Source organism: Drosophila subpulchrella, chromosome 3L (genome assembly GCF_014743375.2).
Source record: "Drosophila subpulchrella strain 33 F10 #4 breed RU33 chromosome 3L, RU_Dsub_v1.1 Primary Assembly, whole genome shotgun sequence".
Taxonomy (NCBI): Eukaryota; Metazoa; Arthropoda; class Insecta; order Diptera; family Drosophilidae; genus Drosophila; species Drosophila subpulchrella.
Window position 1 is genome coordinate 24,164,124 of NC_050612.1, and position 15,497 is coordinate 24,179,620.

Below are 15,497 nucleotides of genomic sequence, written 5' to 3' on the forward strand. Positions count from 1 at the left end.
AAAGAAACCAAAATTGCAAGTTTGTTTTTTTTTTGCTGTCCCTTGGGGATCTTTTTTGTTTTCTCTTTTTTTTTGTGATTTTTTTTATAAGTATTTTCAGCATAGCTGGTTTCATATAAATTGTTTTACATATACAATACAGTTGAAATGGAGGAATTTCGTTAGGCTTCTGGTTTCTGTGTTCTGTTCATGTGGTGCTCGATGTGAGGTGTGTCTGCTATTATCGTTTGTAGTTAGTTGCTGCATGTGTGGTGTCTAAATTTACATATAATTTAACACTAATTGTGTTCGTGTCTGTGTATGCAGGGGTTTTCCTAGAAGATCGATCGTTTAACAAATGACATGAGTGGAGGGAGGGGGGGTTATTAAAAGTACAATTTCTTGTTTATTAAATGTAATTTTCGTTCTTTTCCGCTTTTTAGTTTGTTATGCGTTACATTGGTTAAATAATTACAGTTATATAAAGTTAATATGTTTATGCTATCCAAGTCGCTAGCCAAAATACTACGATAAAACTCAAAGAATCGGTTAAATACTCTTATCGAAAAATTCTTATATTTCTTGCTTGCATGTTTTACATTTACCAGTCGTCAAAACGGACTAAACGATGAGTGGGGTGGGGATTTTGGGGTTGTTTTTGGGGATTCGGGACCATGGCTGCAAATATGGGGTCGGCCAACAATCGTAATATAATTTACACACGCATCGACAATTTGGGCAATGGGCAAAGGAACAAATAACTCGTGCACAAATTTAAATATTTATATGCATATTATATATATATGTTCGTATGTAGGTAAGTTTAATTCGTACACAAAAATGTTCATATCCCTTATAGCCATTAAATATATATAATAGGTATATAATCTGAAGTTACAGTTAATAAGGATAATAATTTATGTATTTGAGTGCGTGACAAATTTTCAGTTTTAATGGTTTTTGTTAATATTTGTTTTGTTTTAAATAGTCAACTCCTGTACAAAATTGAAATTTATAACTGAGAAATTAAATGTAGAGAACGAACTGAATCGTAGCATATAGGCTACGCACTAAAAATAGAAAAAAATGTACAATACAAAATCTTTTTGAATAATCTTACATCTAAAGCTAACTATGCATTCTGCAGTTTATAGTTATTACATAATTATTTCATTTTTTTGTGGGTTTTAGATTTGTTTGCTTTTGTTTTTTTTTTTGTAAAGTTTTTTCATTTCTTTTTTTTATGTTGTATGTTTTTCAAGAGTCTAATCGATAAGGTTTTCTTGTGTAGGCGTTCATATATTTATGTTATCTTTTCGGGGCTGCTCAGAGCAACCCGTTGGATGCTGCGAGCCAATGGAGGCGCCTGAGACGTCCTTGGGCTTCTGGGGGGCGTAACAGGAGGCTAACAAAGGGGCTGGGGGTCGTAGGCCTGGGGTGAACGTCAACCAGTCCCTGCTGCGGCATTTGGGCGAGCTTTAGTAACCACTAAACATTAACTAAATAGGTATGTATGTATATTATTAATTAATTATAATAATTCACACGTTCAACTTAAGGCTACCGTAATTAAATAATTTGCAATTTAAAAGAAAGCAAAAAATAAGGATAGGGGCAACTATAATTAAGAAGCAGTTCTTTTTCGTTTTCTCTTCCGTTTTTCCCATTGTCTGGGGCATTTTTTACGTTTTTTTTTTTTGTTCAGCTAAGAATTTTGCAATTTTTTTTTTGTTGTTAATTTTCTGTTTTTTTTGTTGTTTTGTTTTTCGTTTTTTTTTTCTGTTTTTAGATTAAGACCCTTTGATGCCACAGCAGGAGATGTGCTGCCGTCACCGCATCTCACTGAAAGTAGTTGTAGAATCCGGTCGTGGCCTGTCCCAACTCCCGGATGGCCGCAAACGGATCCTTCTCCAGGAGATCGCTTCCGCCACCCGGCTGCGCGCCTTTTCCGCCTGCCCCTGGTCCTGCCACGCCCGCCTGAGCCTGCGACTGTCCCGGCGGAGGTCCTGCACCACCGCCAACGCCTCCGCCAACCACCGCCTGTGGCCCCTGGCTCAGCACAGCCGCATAGGTGGTTGCCGACGAGCCGGAGGACTGCTGGTGATGATTGGCCGCCTCCGAGTGGGGCACACTGGGCGCCATGGCCTGGAACAGATCAACATCGTGACCGCCACCCTTCAGCGTATTAAAATTGTTGTACAGCAGGCCGTGCATATGATCCGATGACTTCACCGAGTGATCCACCACCGAGTTGTTGGCCTGAAAGAGTGCCTCTATCAAATTGGCGCCTGCGTCCATTCCATGCATGTTGTTGTAGCCGCCGTTTCCGCCTCCAATCCCATTGCCGGCCAGCGCCTGTCTTCGGTACAGCGGCACCGAGTTGTTGCCATTGCTCAGCATTCCGTTGTTGTTGCTGTTGTTGTTATTGTTGTGGCCGCCGACTCCACCGGCACCGATTCCGATGCCAACGCCGCCAACTCCTGCGCTGTTCACGCCCACGTTGTTGTGCATGTTCATGTTGTTGTAGGGCTTGTCATTCAACAGAGCATTGCCGGCTAATTAAAAAGAAATATATTAAAATAGCAAATACAGGTATGGCCCTTAAGATTGTCTAAATCTTTGTCTTTTCTTACCATTTCCCATAAAGTTGGTGTTTCCGACGCCGCCCAGATTATTCCCGCCGCCATTAGGTGGCGCCTGATGCAGACCAGGTCCTGGTCCGCCCAGATGATTGGGATACAACGGTCCAGGTCCTGGAGGTGGCTTGGCCTGCTGCTGTTGCTGCTGCTGCTGCTGCTGCATCATGGCAAACAGGCGGCTCTGCTGCTGTTGCTGTTGTTGCTGCTGCTGGAGATCGGCGCCGTTCAAGCCGTTGGTCAGGGGAGGACCTGGGGCATTGCCCGCTCCAGCCACCATTCCCAGAACATCTCGCAGTATGGGCTGTGCAATATCATTGGCTCCATTCATAATCGAATTGAAGACCAGATCTATCTGTTGATTGAAGTTCTCCAGCGGCGGCGAAGCATCCACGGATTGCTGTGGCGGTTGCTGCTGCTGCTGCTGTTGACCCTGGGGATACATCATGGGATACTGCGGCCGTTGCACGTGAGGATTGTTGAGCATCGGATTGTTGACCATCTGTTGCTGCGGTGGCTTGTGTTGTTGCTGCTGCTGCTGTTGCTGCAGAGTGGCCATCACCTGGCGCAACATATCCGCGAATTTGTTGGCACCCTCCTGGCCCACGGTCTCGAGTAGCTTAAGGTACCACTTGTACTGCTCTTCCTTCGGATTAAAAGCCATTTCATAGATGCTCACATTGGGTGGTAGTAGCTCATGGGTCAGTGGACCAAATCGCATTGAGCTCGGCGAAGGCTGCTTGCCAGCATACATAAACGGATTAGGTGGTGGCGGTTGTGGCTGCTGTTGCGGCGGTGGTGGTGCTCCTGGATTGTAGCCACTTCCGTTGTGCCGCAGATAGGGTGGCGGTGGTGGCCCGTTCTCCATGGGCGACATGGGTCCGTTGGGCACACTGCTGCCCCTCTGCATTCCCATCGGCGGTGCCTGCTGTTGCTGCTGAGATGGAGGCGGCGGTGGTCCTGGCCCGGGTCCATAGAGCTGATGGTGCGGCGGTGCCTGGCCATGGTTGTAGAGCGTCTTCTTGGCCAAGTAGCCCAGTTCGCTGGGGTTCCTTAGCAGTTGAGCCGCCGCCGAGGCATTTGGCGGTGGTGGCGGCACACTGCCACCTCTCAGAGGCAGCGAAGGGTTTGCATTGAGTGGCGGTGGCAAAGGCCCTGGTCCACGTCCTGGAGCACTCACTGGCGGTGGCTGAGGCTGCTGCGGCTGCTTACTTGGCGGCAGCACACTCCACGGATTCGTTTGCGGCGGTGGCCCCCACAGACTGGCATTGGGATTTTGCGGTTGCTGCTGTTGTCCCGGTCCGGGGCCTTGATTCTGCCCCTGCTGCGGTGGTCGCCAGTGCTGCATGGCTGGATATTGTCCATATGGTGGTGGTGGTCCTCCGCCACCACCTCCTCCTCCGCCTGGTTGCTGTGCTGGTGGCGGTCCACCGGGTGGCATTCCCCGCAAATGCGGTGCCGGTGGAGGTGGTCCCCGCATCCCCATGTGTCCACCACCGCTTCCGCCGCCGTAGTGTGGAGGTGGTCCTGGGCCAGGACCGGGACCTCCGCCGGTTCCCGGTCCAGGACCATTTCCAGACTTTCCTCCGACGGCAGCGGCAGCGGCCATCATCGCTGCCATGTGGGTGGAGTACATGTGGGTGAGCTGTTGGTTGGCAGCCATGGCAGCTGCCATTTGATTCATCTGGTGGGCAGTTGCCGCTGGTCCAGGGCCCAGCATCCCAGCTGCATTGGCAAAATGAGCCGGAGGACCGGGCGGCCCGTGGCCACCATGTCCGTGCTGCGGTCCATTAAGATAGAGAGCAGCCTGCTCCCGCAGATACGCCTCCGGTTGCAGGGAACGTGGGACAAACTCCGGTGCCAGGGGATTCAACACATAGCCGCGTTTTAGCTCCACGCCATCCAGTTGGGAACGCAGATTCGACCAGGTCAAGCCGAATAGAGACTTATGTTCGTCGCAGATCTCGATGAAACGCTCCCAAACCTTTCGGCAGCGGCCAATGGAGCAAAGAGCCACCGGATCACCAACCACTGCTACCAAAGATTGGGCACGTGTGATGGCCGTGTTTAGCAGTTTGGAGTTGCTCAAGAAACCATAATCCGTGTCGGCATCGCCAATGGTGGCCGAGGCGGCTGCTCCCGGGGCACTTCCTTGGGGCATGCAGGTGCGTCGGGTTCGAACTGTGGAGAGGAACACCGCTCGGAACTGTTTGCCCTGGACGTTGAGCACTCGTTCCACGGATATTCCACCCATGCGGCGTTTCCTCAGCTCCGAACGAATGCGAAACACCTGATCCGCGTAGGGAGTCATGATGCCAATGCTGGTATCGTTGAGTTTACCCCAAGCACTTGGCCAACGTTTCCGCAGCTCGGAAACCCTTTCCACCACCTCATAAACTTCAGCATTATTATAGAAAGCAGTTGAGTTTTTATCCTGGACATCCTCTCCTCGGGTAGTAAAGAAGGTCAAAGGATAAAAGCGCTCGTGCCTTGGTTGCTTTCCAGAAGCCACCAGCTTTTGTTCGTAAAAAAGCTCCGAAGTGAATCGGATGATGGCCTCGTGTGCTCGATAATTCTCGCACAGCAGGATCTTGCAGGGAAAGTTGGATGGATAGTGATCGTACAGCCGTTCCAAGAGCGATATATGCAGCTTGCGTTCCTTGGCAAAGGCGGAGAATAGTTCCGGACTCATCTGCATGTGATCTCCGGCCAAGACGATCCTCGTAGAATCATTTGCCAGAGCCAGCGGCATAATGGCCTCGCACTCCATTGCCTGTGCAGCTTCATCCAGGAAGATGTGGGTGAACAGACCCTTAGGCAGACCCAAGGTGGCCAACTCCATGCTGATACTCAGGGTAACCACGACAATCCTGTGCCGCATTATGTCCTCCACAGTGGGCCGCTTGAAGTTTCCCACTCCATCGGTGATGCAGTACTTTTGCACCACACTGTTAACGGTGGCCGACCATCTCTTGTGGTAGTAAACTCTCAGCGGTGTCGCCTCCTCCAGGCCCTCCTCGATCCACGGATGCAGGTACTCCTTGATGTACAGATCAGCGGCTGAATTTGAGTGCGTGCAGATCAGGATCTTGGCCTCGGGTTGCGCCAGAAGTTGCTTGATAGCTTGAGCCAGTGTGTAGGTTTTTCCAGTTCCGAATGGGCCTATCAGCAGAATTGGTGGCAACTTAATGCTCAGGGCCGTGGTGATGGCATTCACAGCCTCCCTTTGTTTGGCATTCAACTTGGGTTCACAGGCATCGGCCCACTGCTTCTTGGGTGTCCAAGGTATACTCGGTTCCAATTCTGTGGCCGGAAAGATTAGCCGGAAATCAGTGATCTTATCCACGGCATTGTGCCACTCACAGTATGGCATTCGATTCAGCTGGAACTGTATATCCACTTCCAGTTCCGTATCCGCCTGCAGAGCCATTGCCTCTACACATTTGGCTGATAGTTTCAAGTAAATCACATTCTTGCCTTTGTCCTCGATCAACGCCTCGTAAACTGCACGATTACTTGGATCTGATTTGGAATCCGGTTCCTCGGGCTTTGAGATATACACACTGCTGCAGTTGGAGAGAATCAATCGTCCGGGGGATGTATCCTCCGAGATGTCCTTGCCCAGACGCATGAGTGCAAACAATTCACCTGCCAGGGAATACTTGGCTGTACTGGTGGCCATTCCCGCTGGCGTGAGGATGTAATTCGATGCCACTGTGAGCCGTGTCCTCACGTTATACCTTGCAATCTGCTCGTAGCGGGCAATCTCCTCCACAGACAACAACTCATGGATGCGGGATCGATAGTTGTTTTGCGTCAACCGCTTCTCCACAATGGTAGACTGTGTCAATGTAAAGGTGGCTGCCCTGGGACACGGATACCTCTCCAGCAGCTCCCTCTCATGCTCCAGGTCGCTGAGATACGCCTCCGTCTTCAGATGGGTGCCAATGGTGGTTTCAAAACGCGTCAGCTGCGTGTTGGCCACATCCCATCGGGTGGCCGAACTGTTGATAATGTCCCGTTTGATCTCCTCGATTTTCTCCGCATCATTCACGGGCAACACATCTACGCACAGATGCCGGACGAGCAAAGGTTCCTGGCCCACATCAAAGCAGATGGCTTGGCGAAAGGTTCCATAGATCTCTGTGTGAAACTCAACTGTGATTTCGTGGGTCAGAGTGGCCGAGTCGTCGCTGGAAGGCTCCGTCTGAGCTGCAGTGCCTGTGGCCACCCACTCTTGATCGGATTTGAGCTCCATGCAGGACTCCGTGGGCTTGCACATTTTGATGGACTTAAGAGCAAAGTGATTTCGATGGGCATCCTGCAGGAGGGCTACCGCCTTTAGGGGCTTTTTCGTCTCCAGCTGGAAGAGCCACTCCCGCTTCGAGGTCTTCGAACTGATGCTGGTGACCAACTGCTGCTCACACCGCGCCTCCATCTCCGGCACCCGCTCGCACATGACTCGCTCCGGCGCCGTGGCCTGGATCCATCGCTCTAACACTTGCTCCGTGTACGATTTGCCGTAGAGCTCCTTCTCGCAGGCCTTCTGCATCCGCATCCGCCGGTACTCGAAGCGCTCCTTCCACTCGTTCAACTCATCCTGGCCATGAGCCTCCACGCACTGGGCGCCGTAGTGGCATGTGTGCGCCTCGCTAAACGTCTCGCACAGGGAATAGGTGTCCAGGGTGTAGCCACGGGGCGGCGGACGCCACTTCCAGTCACGGCCTAATCGGAAAGTAAAAATATTTTTTATTGTGAGTGACTGAAAGTTCATGTTTTCAGTGAGTTTTAAAAATACAGAGAAAAAAAGCTAGTCTGGGATATAGAAACATTTATTTTATGGTTTTGAGAAAATTATTTGGAGTTTGTATTCAATCAGTATGATGTATCTCCTGATTATGGAATTTAGAGATGAAAAACATTGAAGGTCAGATTGAAAAAATAATTGGAAAGAAGACACAGTCTAAACTCAATTATAAATGTAACTTCTTGAAGATAAAACGATCAAAAATACAATAAATCTGTAAAGGTATATCACATTACAATGATCACATTCTACTTTGATCTATGTTATGAACAAAACAAGTCCAAGATTGTCCTATAAACATAAACTTTAATGATTTCAAGAAATTGTATAAAACAAAAAGAAAGACCTTTACAATTGGCCCGCTAATTATAGAACATATAATGCATCATAATTCTGACAATAACCAGAAATATCTGATCTGTTCTTTCTGTTATATTTAATTCTCTTTAATCTCAGAATGGATTTTAAGTAATAATATTGCCTGTATGGTTACATGAACATAGAATTTCCTTATAGATGCAAACCAGAAAATATTCCCCTGAAACTTACCCTCATCGCTCATGATCACCTTCTGGTGGGCCTCGGTCTGGCAGTGCTGTCGCAGCTCGTTCCTCGTCTGGAAGGTGATGGTGCAGTAGCTGCAGGTGGTGGATGGGGCCGTCTGATCACCCTGATCCGAGCCCGACCCATCACCGGATCCCGTCTGGTGTTTGCCGGCAGTGAGCTTCATGGCCGCCAGCAGATCGTTGGTCTTGTGGAGACTAGTGCTTGAGCTGGACATGGTGCTGCTGCTGCCCGTGGAAGAGCTGCTGCTGCTGCTTGCATAGCTGCCGATTCCATTGCCATTCTGCTGCTGCTGCTGCTGTTGTTGTTGTTGCTGTTGTTGTTGCTGCTGTTGCTGTTGTTGCTGCTGCTCTCGCTTTTTCAAACCCTTGTTGCTGAGCAGCTTGCTGTACTTGTCCAGCGGCAGGTTGTTGGTGGCCCAGTGATCCAGCTTGGTGTCCAGTATGGCCATCTCGTCCTCGAGACGGGCGTGCGGGATCTTCAGGGCCTGCGCCTTGTGCTGTCCATTCATGATCATCTGGATGATGGACTTGTATCGCTCGAGGGTCTTGGATATGTCCGAGTAAATCTGCTGGCCGCTCAGCTCGTTGATCCACTTGCTCAGGAAGATCTCAGCGTCCTAAACGAAAAGAGAGACGTTTATTAACGAATAACTTAACTATCTTACTACAAATGGTTAAATTGGTTAAGTTGTTATCTTTTTAACGTTAAGATTAGATTTATAAAATACTTAGTTATGGTTTTTACCCACCCCATATTTGTGCATCTTGAAGAGGGCGTGGACGAGCCATCGGCGTGCCCTGGACACGCTGGCCAGGCACTCTGTTTGCTCGGAGAGCAGCGTGAGCACCTTGTAGGCATCCGCCAGGCAGCCCTCGAACTTTCCGAGCTCCAGGAGGCACTCGCATCGGCCCAGGAGACAGGCGATCTGCTGGTCCTTCTGAGCCCTCGATCCCGCGCCCTGACCACCGGATCCCTGGCCGGGATTGGGCGAAATCAGCTGGTCATAGAGCGCCACGGCACGGGCCCAACTGCGACGACGCACCATGTCGTGGGCCTGCATCTCCTTCTCGGCGGCCATCGTTTACAGGCTGGTTCTTGGGGTCTCCTCCGGTCGGTCACTCATGCATGTGTGGCTTCTTCAGGTCCTTGTCTTGATCGCTCGTCTAATTTCTAGGGTGACTCTGTTTGGGCGAAAAGTTAAATGATCAATTAGGGTTAACCTATTGGAATTATTACTTACATAATTTAACAGTTTTGGGTGGTTAAATATAAGAAATCGAATATCGTTTTTACATTAATGGTTTATATACTTTGCGGGCATTATGTTTACTGCAATTAGAGAAAATTGGGATTTTTAATGATAGCCTTTTACTTTTAAACTATGCGAGGTTATGAGTTTACTTGTTATATTTATTTTATTTTTGTTTCCTGTTGATAATATTTTATTCAAGGTGGTTTTTTTATGGTTGTGGAATTTTAAAGAGATTTTTATTTTGTAATTCCCATTGTTTTTAAATTTTTTTCACATGTTTTATTTTTAATTACTTTGAGGGTGGATTTATAATTTACTTTAACATAATAAATTGTTATTATTATTGATTAAACACTTTTTTTTGTTATATATGTAGTTTATATGTAATAAACTTTGTTCATTTTAAGAGCAAGATAGTAAAGTCTTGGGTTTTTTTTACTATATATTATAGTTTTTATATTTATGGCTGTTTAATTTCACTGTATCATTTAAACGAAGGTTATTTTATGGATACATTTGTAATACATTGTTGGAACTAAGGAATTGATAAATGTATTTTCACTTAACTCCATGATAACTTTGTACTTTTATAGTACCTATTACTGATTGTATGTGATTTATGGGCTTGCATATTGTATAATTAAAGCCATATACTATTTTCGTATTGAACATATTCATTCTTGTTGACCCAAGTAATATCTGGTAAGTAATACTCCCAATTGTCTGCTTGCTTGGACCAAAACAGAAATTGTTTATATCTGGGGGCAATAGCTACTGCTCGGTTCTTATCGGATCCCAAACAATTGTGTGTATAGTATATACGGACGGATTTATAGAGCCCGCCTGCGACCATGTAGGTGTATGATAAACAACAATCCAAAGTGCTCCTTTGGCCGTCTTTATTTTTCGATTTACACAATTTTCATTCTAATTTGGTTACGCAAAATTTCATAAGAGCAATTTTCACACTCGCACCGGCACAAAGGGGGGCGCAGGGGGCGGGAAAACAAAGGGGGGGAAATGGGGGGAAAAGCGCCTGCAGAGAACAAGAAAATTTGCAAGCATAATTAAAAGTAATTTTCAAGTTGCTTCTTTTCTTATTTTCTTTTCTTTTTTTTTATTTGAAGGTGTTTGCTCTCTTTTTTTTTGCTGCTACTTTTTTGTTGCGTGTATGTGTGTGCGTTTTGTTGTTGTGCGGTTTTTATTTATATGCGGCAATAAATGGGTATTATTTACAATAAATGGCGAGTGCATATTGTTAGCAACTGCGAATGCTTTTCAATTAAACCGTACTATTATTTAATGCTGATTTTTCTTTGCTTTTTTATATACATGGTCAGATTTTCATGGCCTGGCGTTGCCTTTTCAGCTGTTTGCAGGCTTGATAAATACACTTTTCTTGGGTTTTCCTTGGTTATCCAATGGTTTATAAGGCTGGCTATGGGTTGAGCGTGTTTATTTGTTAATTTGCACAATGCCCGAGGGTTTAGGAGGATTTATTTTACCATTTTTCTTTTTTACGTGCTGAAAACAGCAGACAGTCGACAGTGTTGGTTAACGCCGCTGGCACTCTACGCCGAGTATCGCATGTGGCAATTAATGGTGGCACACATTTTAAATCTCTCTTCTATGGCGAAATATTTAACACATTTTTAGAGCAGTATCATATATCATTTTTATTTATTTTATTTCGTATTACATTGCCCTACAAATGCCACAAAACAAAACACGAGTATCGGCTGCGGTCGCTGTCCAGCACCGAACGGCCGTTTGACAACACTGGTGCATACACTACACGATGATTTTGCCATATGAAAACGGCAACTTATATGCGCACAATACATGCAAATGACCGCATTGCACTTTTATCTGATTAGTCAGTTATTTATACGGCTCGTTAAGCGTTTTGCATGCTCAGCAGGCGACAGCGTTGCACTTTTCCCAGCGCTACACTCGCATTTCAGCCAGCCAGCTGTAGCTCTGCTGGCCAATTTATCGTACATTTCGGTTTTTCGCTGGCTTCCACACTATTCCGCTATTCCATTACCTTTATTTGCACTAATTCTTATTGTTTATACACTAGGGGCTAATTATATTTTACATGGTTAAGCACAAAACTATGAGAGAAAATGCACATCACGTCGAAAAATGTTAAAAATAAGTTATGTATGTATGAGGGAAAAATTCGCGAAATGCACCAGTGCTGGGCAGCGTGGCACGGAAGTGCTGCCCATGGCCGGGCAGAAACCAGGAATAATCGATAACAATCGGGATGGAAAAATCGAATTTGAAAAATTGTGCAACCTTTTAGTTTTGTTTTATAACTTATATTCTTCAGAATAACTAAATTGTTTATAGTAATTAAGTTATGAACCAGGCTATAAAAATACTCTTTAATTTTCTTATTGACAATAAAATAAGAAAATTGTGTTTTATGTACTTTTCTGCGATCTTCCGATTTATGTTAAAAAATTTTTATTTCAACGTGAATAAATACTTTTGTTTACTTTTGAAAGGCTGCTTATATTTGACAATCGCCAACAGTGTTAATTTACTCATCGTTGTAATCGTTTTGAACGCCTATGCATAACGAAACCTAATTATAAACACCACTATTTCTAAGGAGAAAGTAAGTAATTTCAATAAATAAGTGACAATTAGAATTTACAAAATATGAATATTTATGAGGCGACATGTTTAATATTTGTTTTTCTTTGGGCTTACAAAACTTTTTACTTAAGTAAAACTCGTTCTTTAGTTTGAATTCACTGTAAAGTTGTTTATTCGAAACATTTCAATTGATTTAAATACGTTTTAATCAGGCTGTTGTCTAATGCTCTCGTTTGTGGGGCGGTACGTAGACCTGCTGCTGACGATCTCCGCGGTAGCGTGAGTGTTGATGCTGCTGCTGCTGCTGGTGTTGCTGCTGCTGATGTTGCTGCTGGTGAACATTGCTCAGCGGCCTGTTCTGGGCATCGGTGATGGGCAGGATGTCCGCCTTGAGAACCTCCTCGTGGTTTCCATAGCCCATGAAGAATACGACACAGGTTTTCTCCGACACTCCCGTGATCTCAGCCTCGTAATACTGAAAGATTTAGGAAAAAGGATTATATACTTTCAATCGAATTTTAAAGATTAAATATCCTTGATTCTCAGGTTAATAAATTTGTTATGAATACCTACATTTTACTTACATCATATTAGCTTTCATTTGAAATGGGTTAATAAGTTTAACTGACTACTACAATTTAATTAAAGTTCAGCGACCTAAACTCACCCTTCCATCGTCCCAGTACTTGGCCATGCACAAGTCGCCCTTCTGCCACATCCAAGGATCGCCTGGCGTCATCCCGAACTGCTCCCTTGCCGCAGCCTGTGGCACAGGCACAGGAGCGGGCTGCGCATGGGGATTTCCATGAACTGGGGCTGATACGGGAGCAAAGGATGTCGGTGGCAATTCCTGCTGCAGCTGCTGTTGGTTGGGCATCCTGACACCCTGACTCTTGAGGAGGCTCATGGCAAACTCGTTGGCCTCCTTGCTCTGGAAACCCATGATCTTGCTGGGATCGTACGTATAGCCATTCGCCAATTGACTGTAGTTGGCATGCGAATGATGCCGGGGATTGTGATGCTGATTCTGATGTTTCTGGTTGCTTTGAGCCTTTTCCGGCTTCTGCGAAGGCAACTGGGCTGCTGATGGCTTCACCTGGTTTTCTGTTCCCGATCCCGATCCCGTTCCCGCCTGGCGGTTGCCTTGACCCCGCTTGCCTCGATTCTCTCGCTTGGGAGCACTGCTAACCTTGAGATTAGCCGTTTCTTCGGTTACCTTGTTCAAACGGGCGGTGAAATCTTCGCCTGCGTTATTTGAGGGCTTCGCAGTTGCATTTGCTGAATTCGATCCTGCGTTGACTGGCTGCTGCTTACGCCTGTTGCCATTGGCGTTGCCGTTCTCTCCTCTGTTCGAGCCTCCACGATTGCTGCCTCTATCGCTGCCACGTCGATTGCCGGTGTGCTCCTTTCCATTAGTTGCTTCTTGTTCTGGTTTAGCCTCCGGATTGCTCTTGGCCGACGTGTTGTCCGCTCCATTGCGGTTAGAGGTTTTAACAGCCGTGGTCTCTGGTTTATTACGTCCAGCTCCACGTTCGTTAAAGCCTCCTCCACGCTCCCTGGGAGGTCGCTCCTCCCTCGGAGGTCTCTCCTCTCTGGGAGGTCTCTCCTCCCTTGGCGGTCTCTCCTCCCTCGGTGGTCTCTCCTCCCGGTGGCCTCTCTCCTCCCTCGGTGGCCTCTCGTCCCTGCCACCACCTCGATTACGTCCTCCACCACGTGACGAACCAGCATGTCCACCACGATGCGCGGCAAAGCTGCTCGATACATTGTTCTCAAACCTCGAACGATCCGAAAACTTTCCTCCTCCTCCTCCTCCGCCGCCCAGAGCTGAAGATCTGCTATCCGCCTCGCTGAACCTCGAGTTTCCAAATTGCTTGAAAGGATTAAAGTGGTTAATGGTGGGTGGGGCAGTTGGAGCGGCAGCAAAGGTGTCTACGATGCTGGTAGCCGGTGTCTCCGTTGCGGGCAGTTTTGTGGTTAGGAAATCGAACAGCGTGGCATTGGCAGCGGGCTTGGCTGCTTCAGCTTCATCCTTGGCGCTAGCCCCGCGTTTTCCCTCTCTGGGCGGACGATCTCCACGTCCCGGACGACCCATGGTTTCGATGGGGCCCACTCCTCCAGCTTCCTTGCGTCGTTTGAGGTTGAACAGAGCACGCTCTAGGTTGTTCCTTGTGGAATGCAAGGCACTGCGGGCCTCCTCCTCGCTGAAACCCTTGTCCAGGATCTTCTTGATGTTGTGATCGATGATGTTCTGGCCTCCGCCGCCGAAGACCTTTTTGCCGCCCGCCTTGGTGGCCACAGCAATGGCCTCGGTGCGCATGGCATTGAACTCGTCGTTCTCCTTGGCCGGCTTATCCTTATCGCCCGAGGAGCCCAGACTTTTGAAGTTCCTCTCCCTTTCGGCGGTGGTATCGATTTTCCGTCCAAATGCCACCCAAGGGGGCGGAGCAGATGTGCCACTCAGGGGGCGACCACTGCGCGCGTATCTCAGCATGGTTCTGGCCAGATCCCACTTCTCGTAGAGCGCATCCACACGGCCGCCGAGGAGCTGAATTTCAGTGGATTTCAGCAGAAGAAATCCCTGCATCAGCTGAAGTTTGTCGGCCTTAAAAAAGATCTTACTGCCGGGCGCCACATTGAGATTCAGCTGGGGCACTGGCTCCAGCTCGAGGGCCTGAATGGCGTTCTGGCCATCGCTCAGATCCAACTGAAGGAGGCGCGGCGCCGCCTTCGATTCCTCATTCGCCTTGGGGGCGGCTATATTCCGCACTCGCTGCACCTGCAGCACTATCTTTCCGGGCAATGTGGCATCTTCGCGTTTCGCGGGCAGTGCGCCACCGCCTATGTCGCGGATATCACGCTGGAATCGTGAGTAATGGGTTATTATTAATTATTACACACGAAGCAGCCGGTTCGATTTCGCCTACTCTACTCACATTCAGTGCATCATCGACTATTTTGCGGGTATCCTCGCTGCCAACGGCTGTGGTCACGATTTTAAGGCCCTCCTCCGTCAGGTGCCTGCATTAATCATTAGATCTTAGGCCTTTCTGCTGTTTTTCGGCGTACTTACCATCCCAATTCTTGTAGTTTCTTGGCTAACTCCATTTTTTCATGAATACTTGTCTTTTTCGCAACCCGAGTACTAGCGATGGCAAAAATGGGATGTGTACTCGTTAGTGATGGGCGTGCGTGGCAAACCTATATATCGGTTAAGGTTGGGCAGGGATATCGCTTATGTTTTATTTTTAACTATTTATGCTAATAGATTAATAATATACGCTGAGATCTTAAAAATTACTCGAGCAAAGTTATAATTTCAACTTAAAAATTCGCTTTCTGTCGAGATCCCAATCAACTCAGATTTAAGTAAAAAACTAAACATATATAAAATGAAAATTTTAAAAATTCCAGTATGTATATTATATTACATGGTAGTTTTTCAATTTTTATATTTGTGTATGCCAGCATTTGTATGAAACTGGTTATTTATTGGCAATTCAAAATAAAGAAATGGACACACTCCTAAATAATTTTATTCTAGTATTAATTTCGTGCATGTATCGTGTATATATGTTTGCATGTATCGTGTATATATGTTTGCTCCTTCGACAATTATAATAACTTAACATTTGTAAAAATAAATTAT

The 15,497-nt window shown here is 46.8% G+C and overlaps 2 protein-coding genes across 3 annotated transcripts; both read right to left on the reverse strand.

Annotated features, from left to right (window-relative positions):
- Window positions 1–20: 20 nt before the first annotated feature.
- LOC119555502 (probable helicase with zinc finger domain) lies at window positions 21–11,435 on the reverse strand. 2 transcript variants are annotated; one of them, XM_037866919.1, is made up of 6 exons: window positions 11,289–11,435; window positions 9,230–9,318; window positions 8,738–9,170; window positions 7,972–8,605; window positions 2,613–7,340; window positions 21–2,534 (listed from the first exon to the last, which is right to left on the reverse strand). In XM_037866919.1, the coding sequence occupies exons 3-6, from the start codon at window positions 9,065–9,067 to the stop codon at window positions 1,819–1,821; spliced, it is 6,408 nt and encodes a 2,135-aa protein (XP_037722847.1). In that variant the 5' UTR covers window positions 9,068–9,170; window positions 9,230–9,318; window positions 11,289–11,435; the 3' UTR covers window positions 21–1,818. The 2 variants fall into 2 exon arrangements, with proteins under 2 accessions (XP_037722847.1, XP_037722848.1); XM_037866920.1 differs by lacking the exon at window positions 11,289–11,435 and adding an exon at window positions 10,747–10,801.
- A 559-nt stretch (window positions 11,436–11,994) lies between these two features.
- On the reverse strand, window positions 11,995–15,024 carry LOC119554556 (tudor domain-containing protein 3). The gene is made up of 4 exons (XM_037865526.1): window positions 14,922–15,024; window positions 14,785–14,869; window positions 12,519–14,708; window positions 11,995–12,326 (listed from the first exon to the last, which is right to left on the reverse strand). Exons 1-4 carry the CDS (start codon window positions 14,954–14,956, stop codon window positions 12,072–12,074), a joined length of 2,565 nt encoding a protein of 854 aa, XP_037721454.1. The 5' UTR covers window positions 14,957–15,024; the 3' UTR covers window positions 11,995–12,071.
- Between the last annotated feature and the right edge of the window lie 473 nt (window positions 15,025–15,497).

Bases quoted from the DNA above. Each gene is read 5' to 3' on its own strand.
- LOC119555502 (XM_037866919.1), bottom strand. From the start codon at position 9,067: ATGGCCGCCGAGAAGGAGATGCAGGCCCACGACATGGTGCGTCGTCGC. The intron at 8,606-8,737 runs GTGGGTAAAAAC...CTTTTCGTTTAG, and splicing joins TCAAGATGCACAAATATGGG to GACGCTGAGATCTTCCTGAG. The intron at 7,341-7,971 runs GTAAGTTTCAGG...CTTTCCGATTAG, and splicing joins GGTGATCATGAGCGATGAGG to GCCGTGACTGGAAGTGGCGT.
- LOC119554556 (XM_037865526.1), bottom strand. From the start codon at position 14,956: ATGGAGTTAGCCAAGAAACTACAAGAATTGGGATG. The intron at 14,870-14,921 runs GTAAGTACGCCG...TGATTAATGCAG, and splicing joins AAACTACAAGAATTGGGATG to GCACCTGACGGAGGAGGGCC. The intron at 12,327-12,518 runs GTGAGTTTAGGT...TAAATCTTTCAG, and splicing joins AGTACTGGGACGATGGAAGG to TATTACGAGGCTGAGATCAC.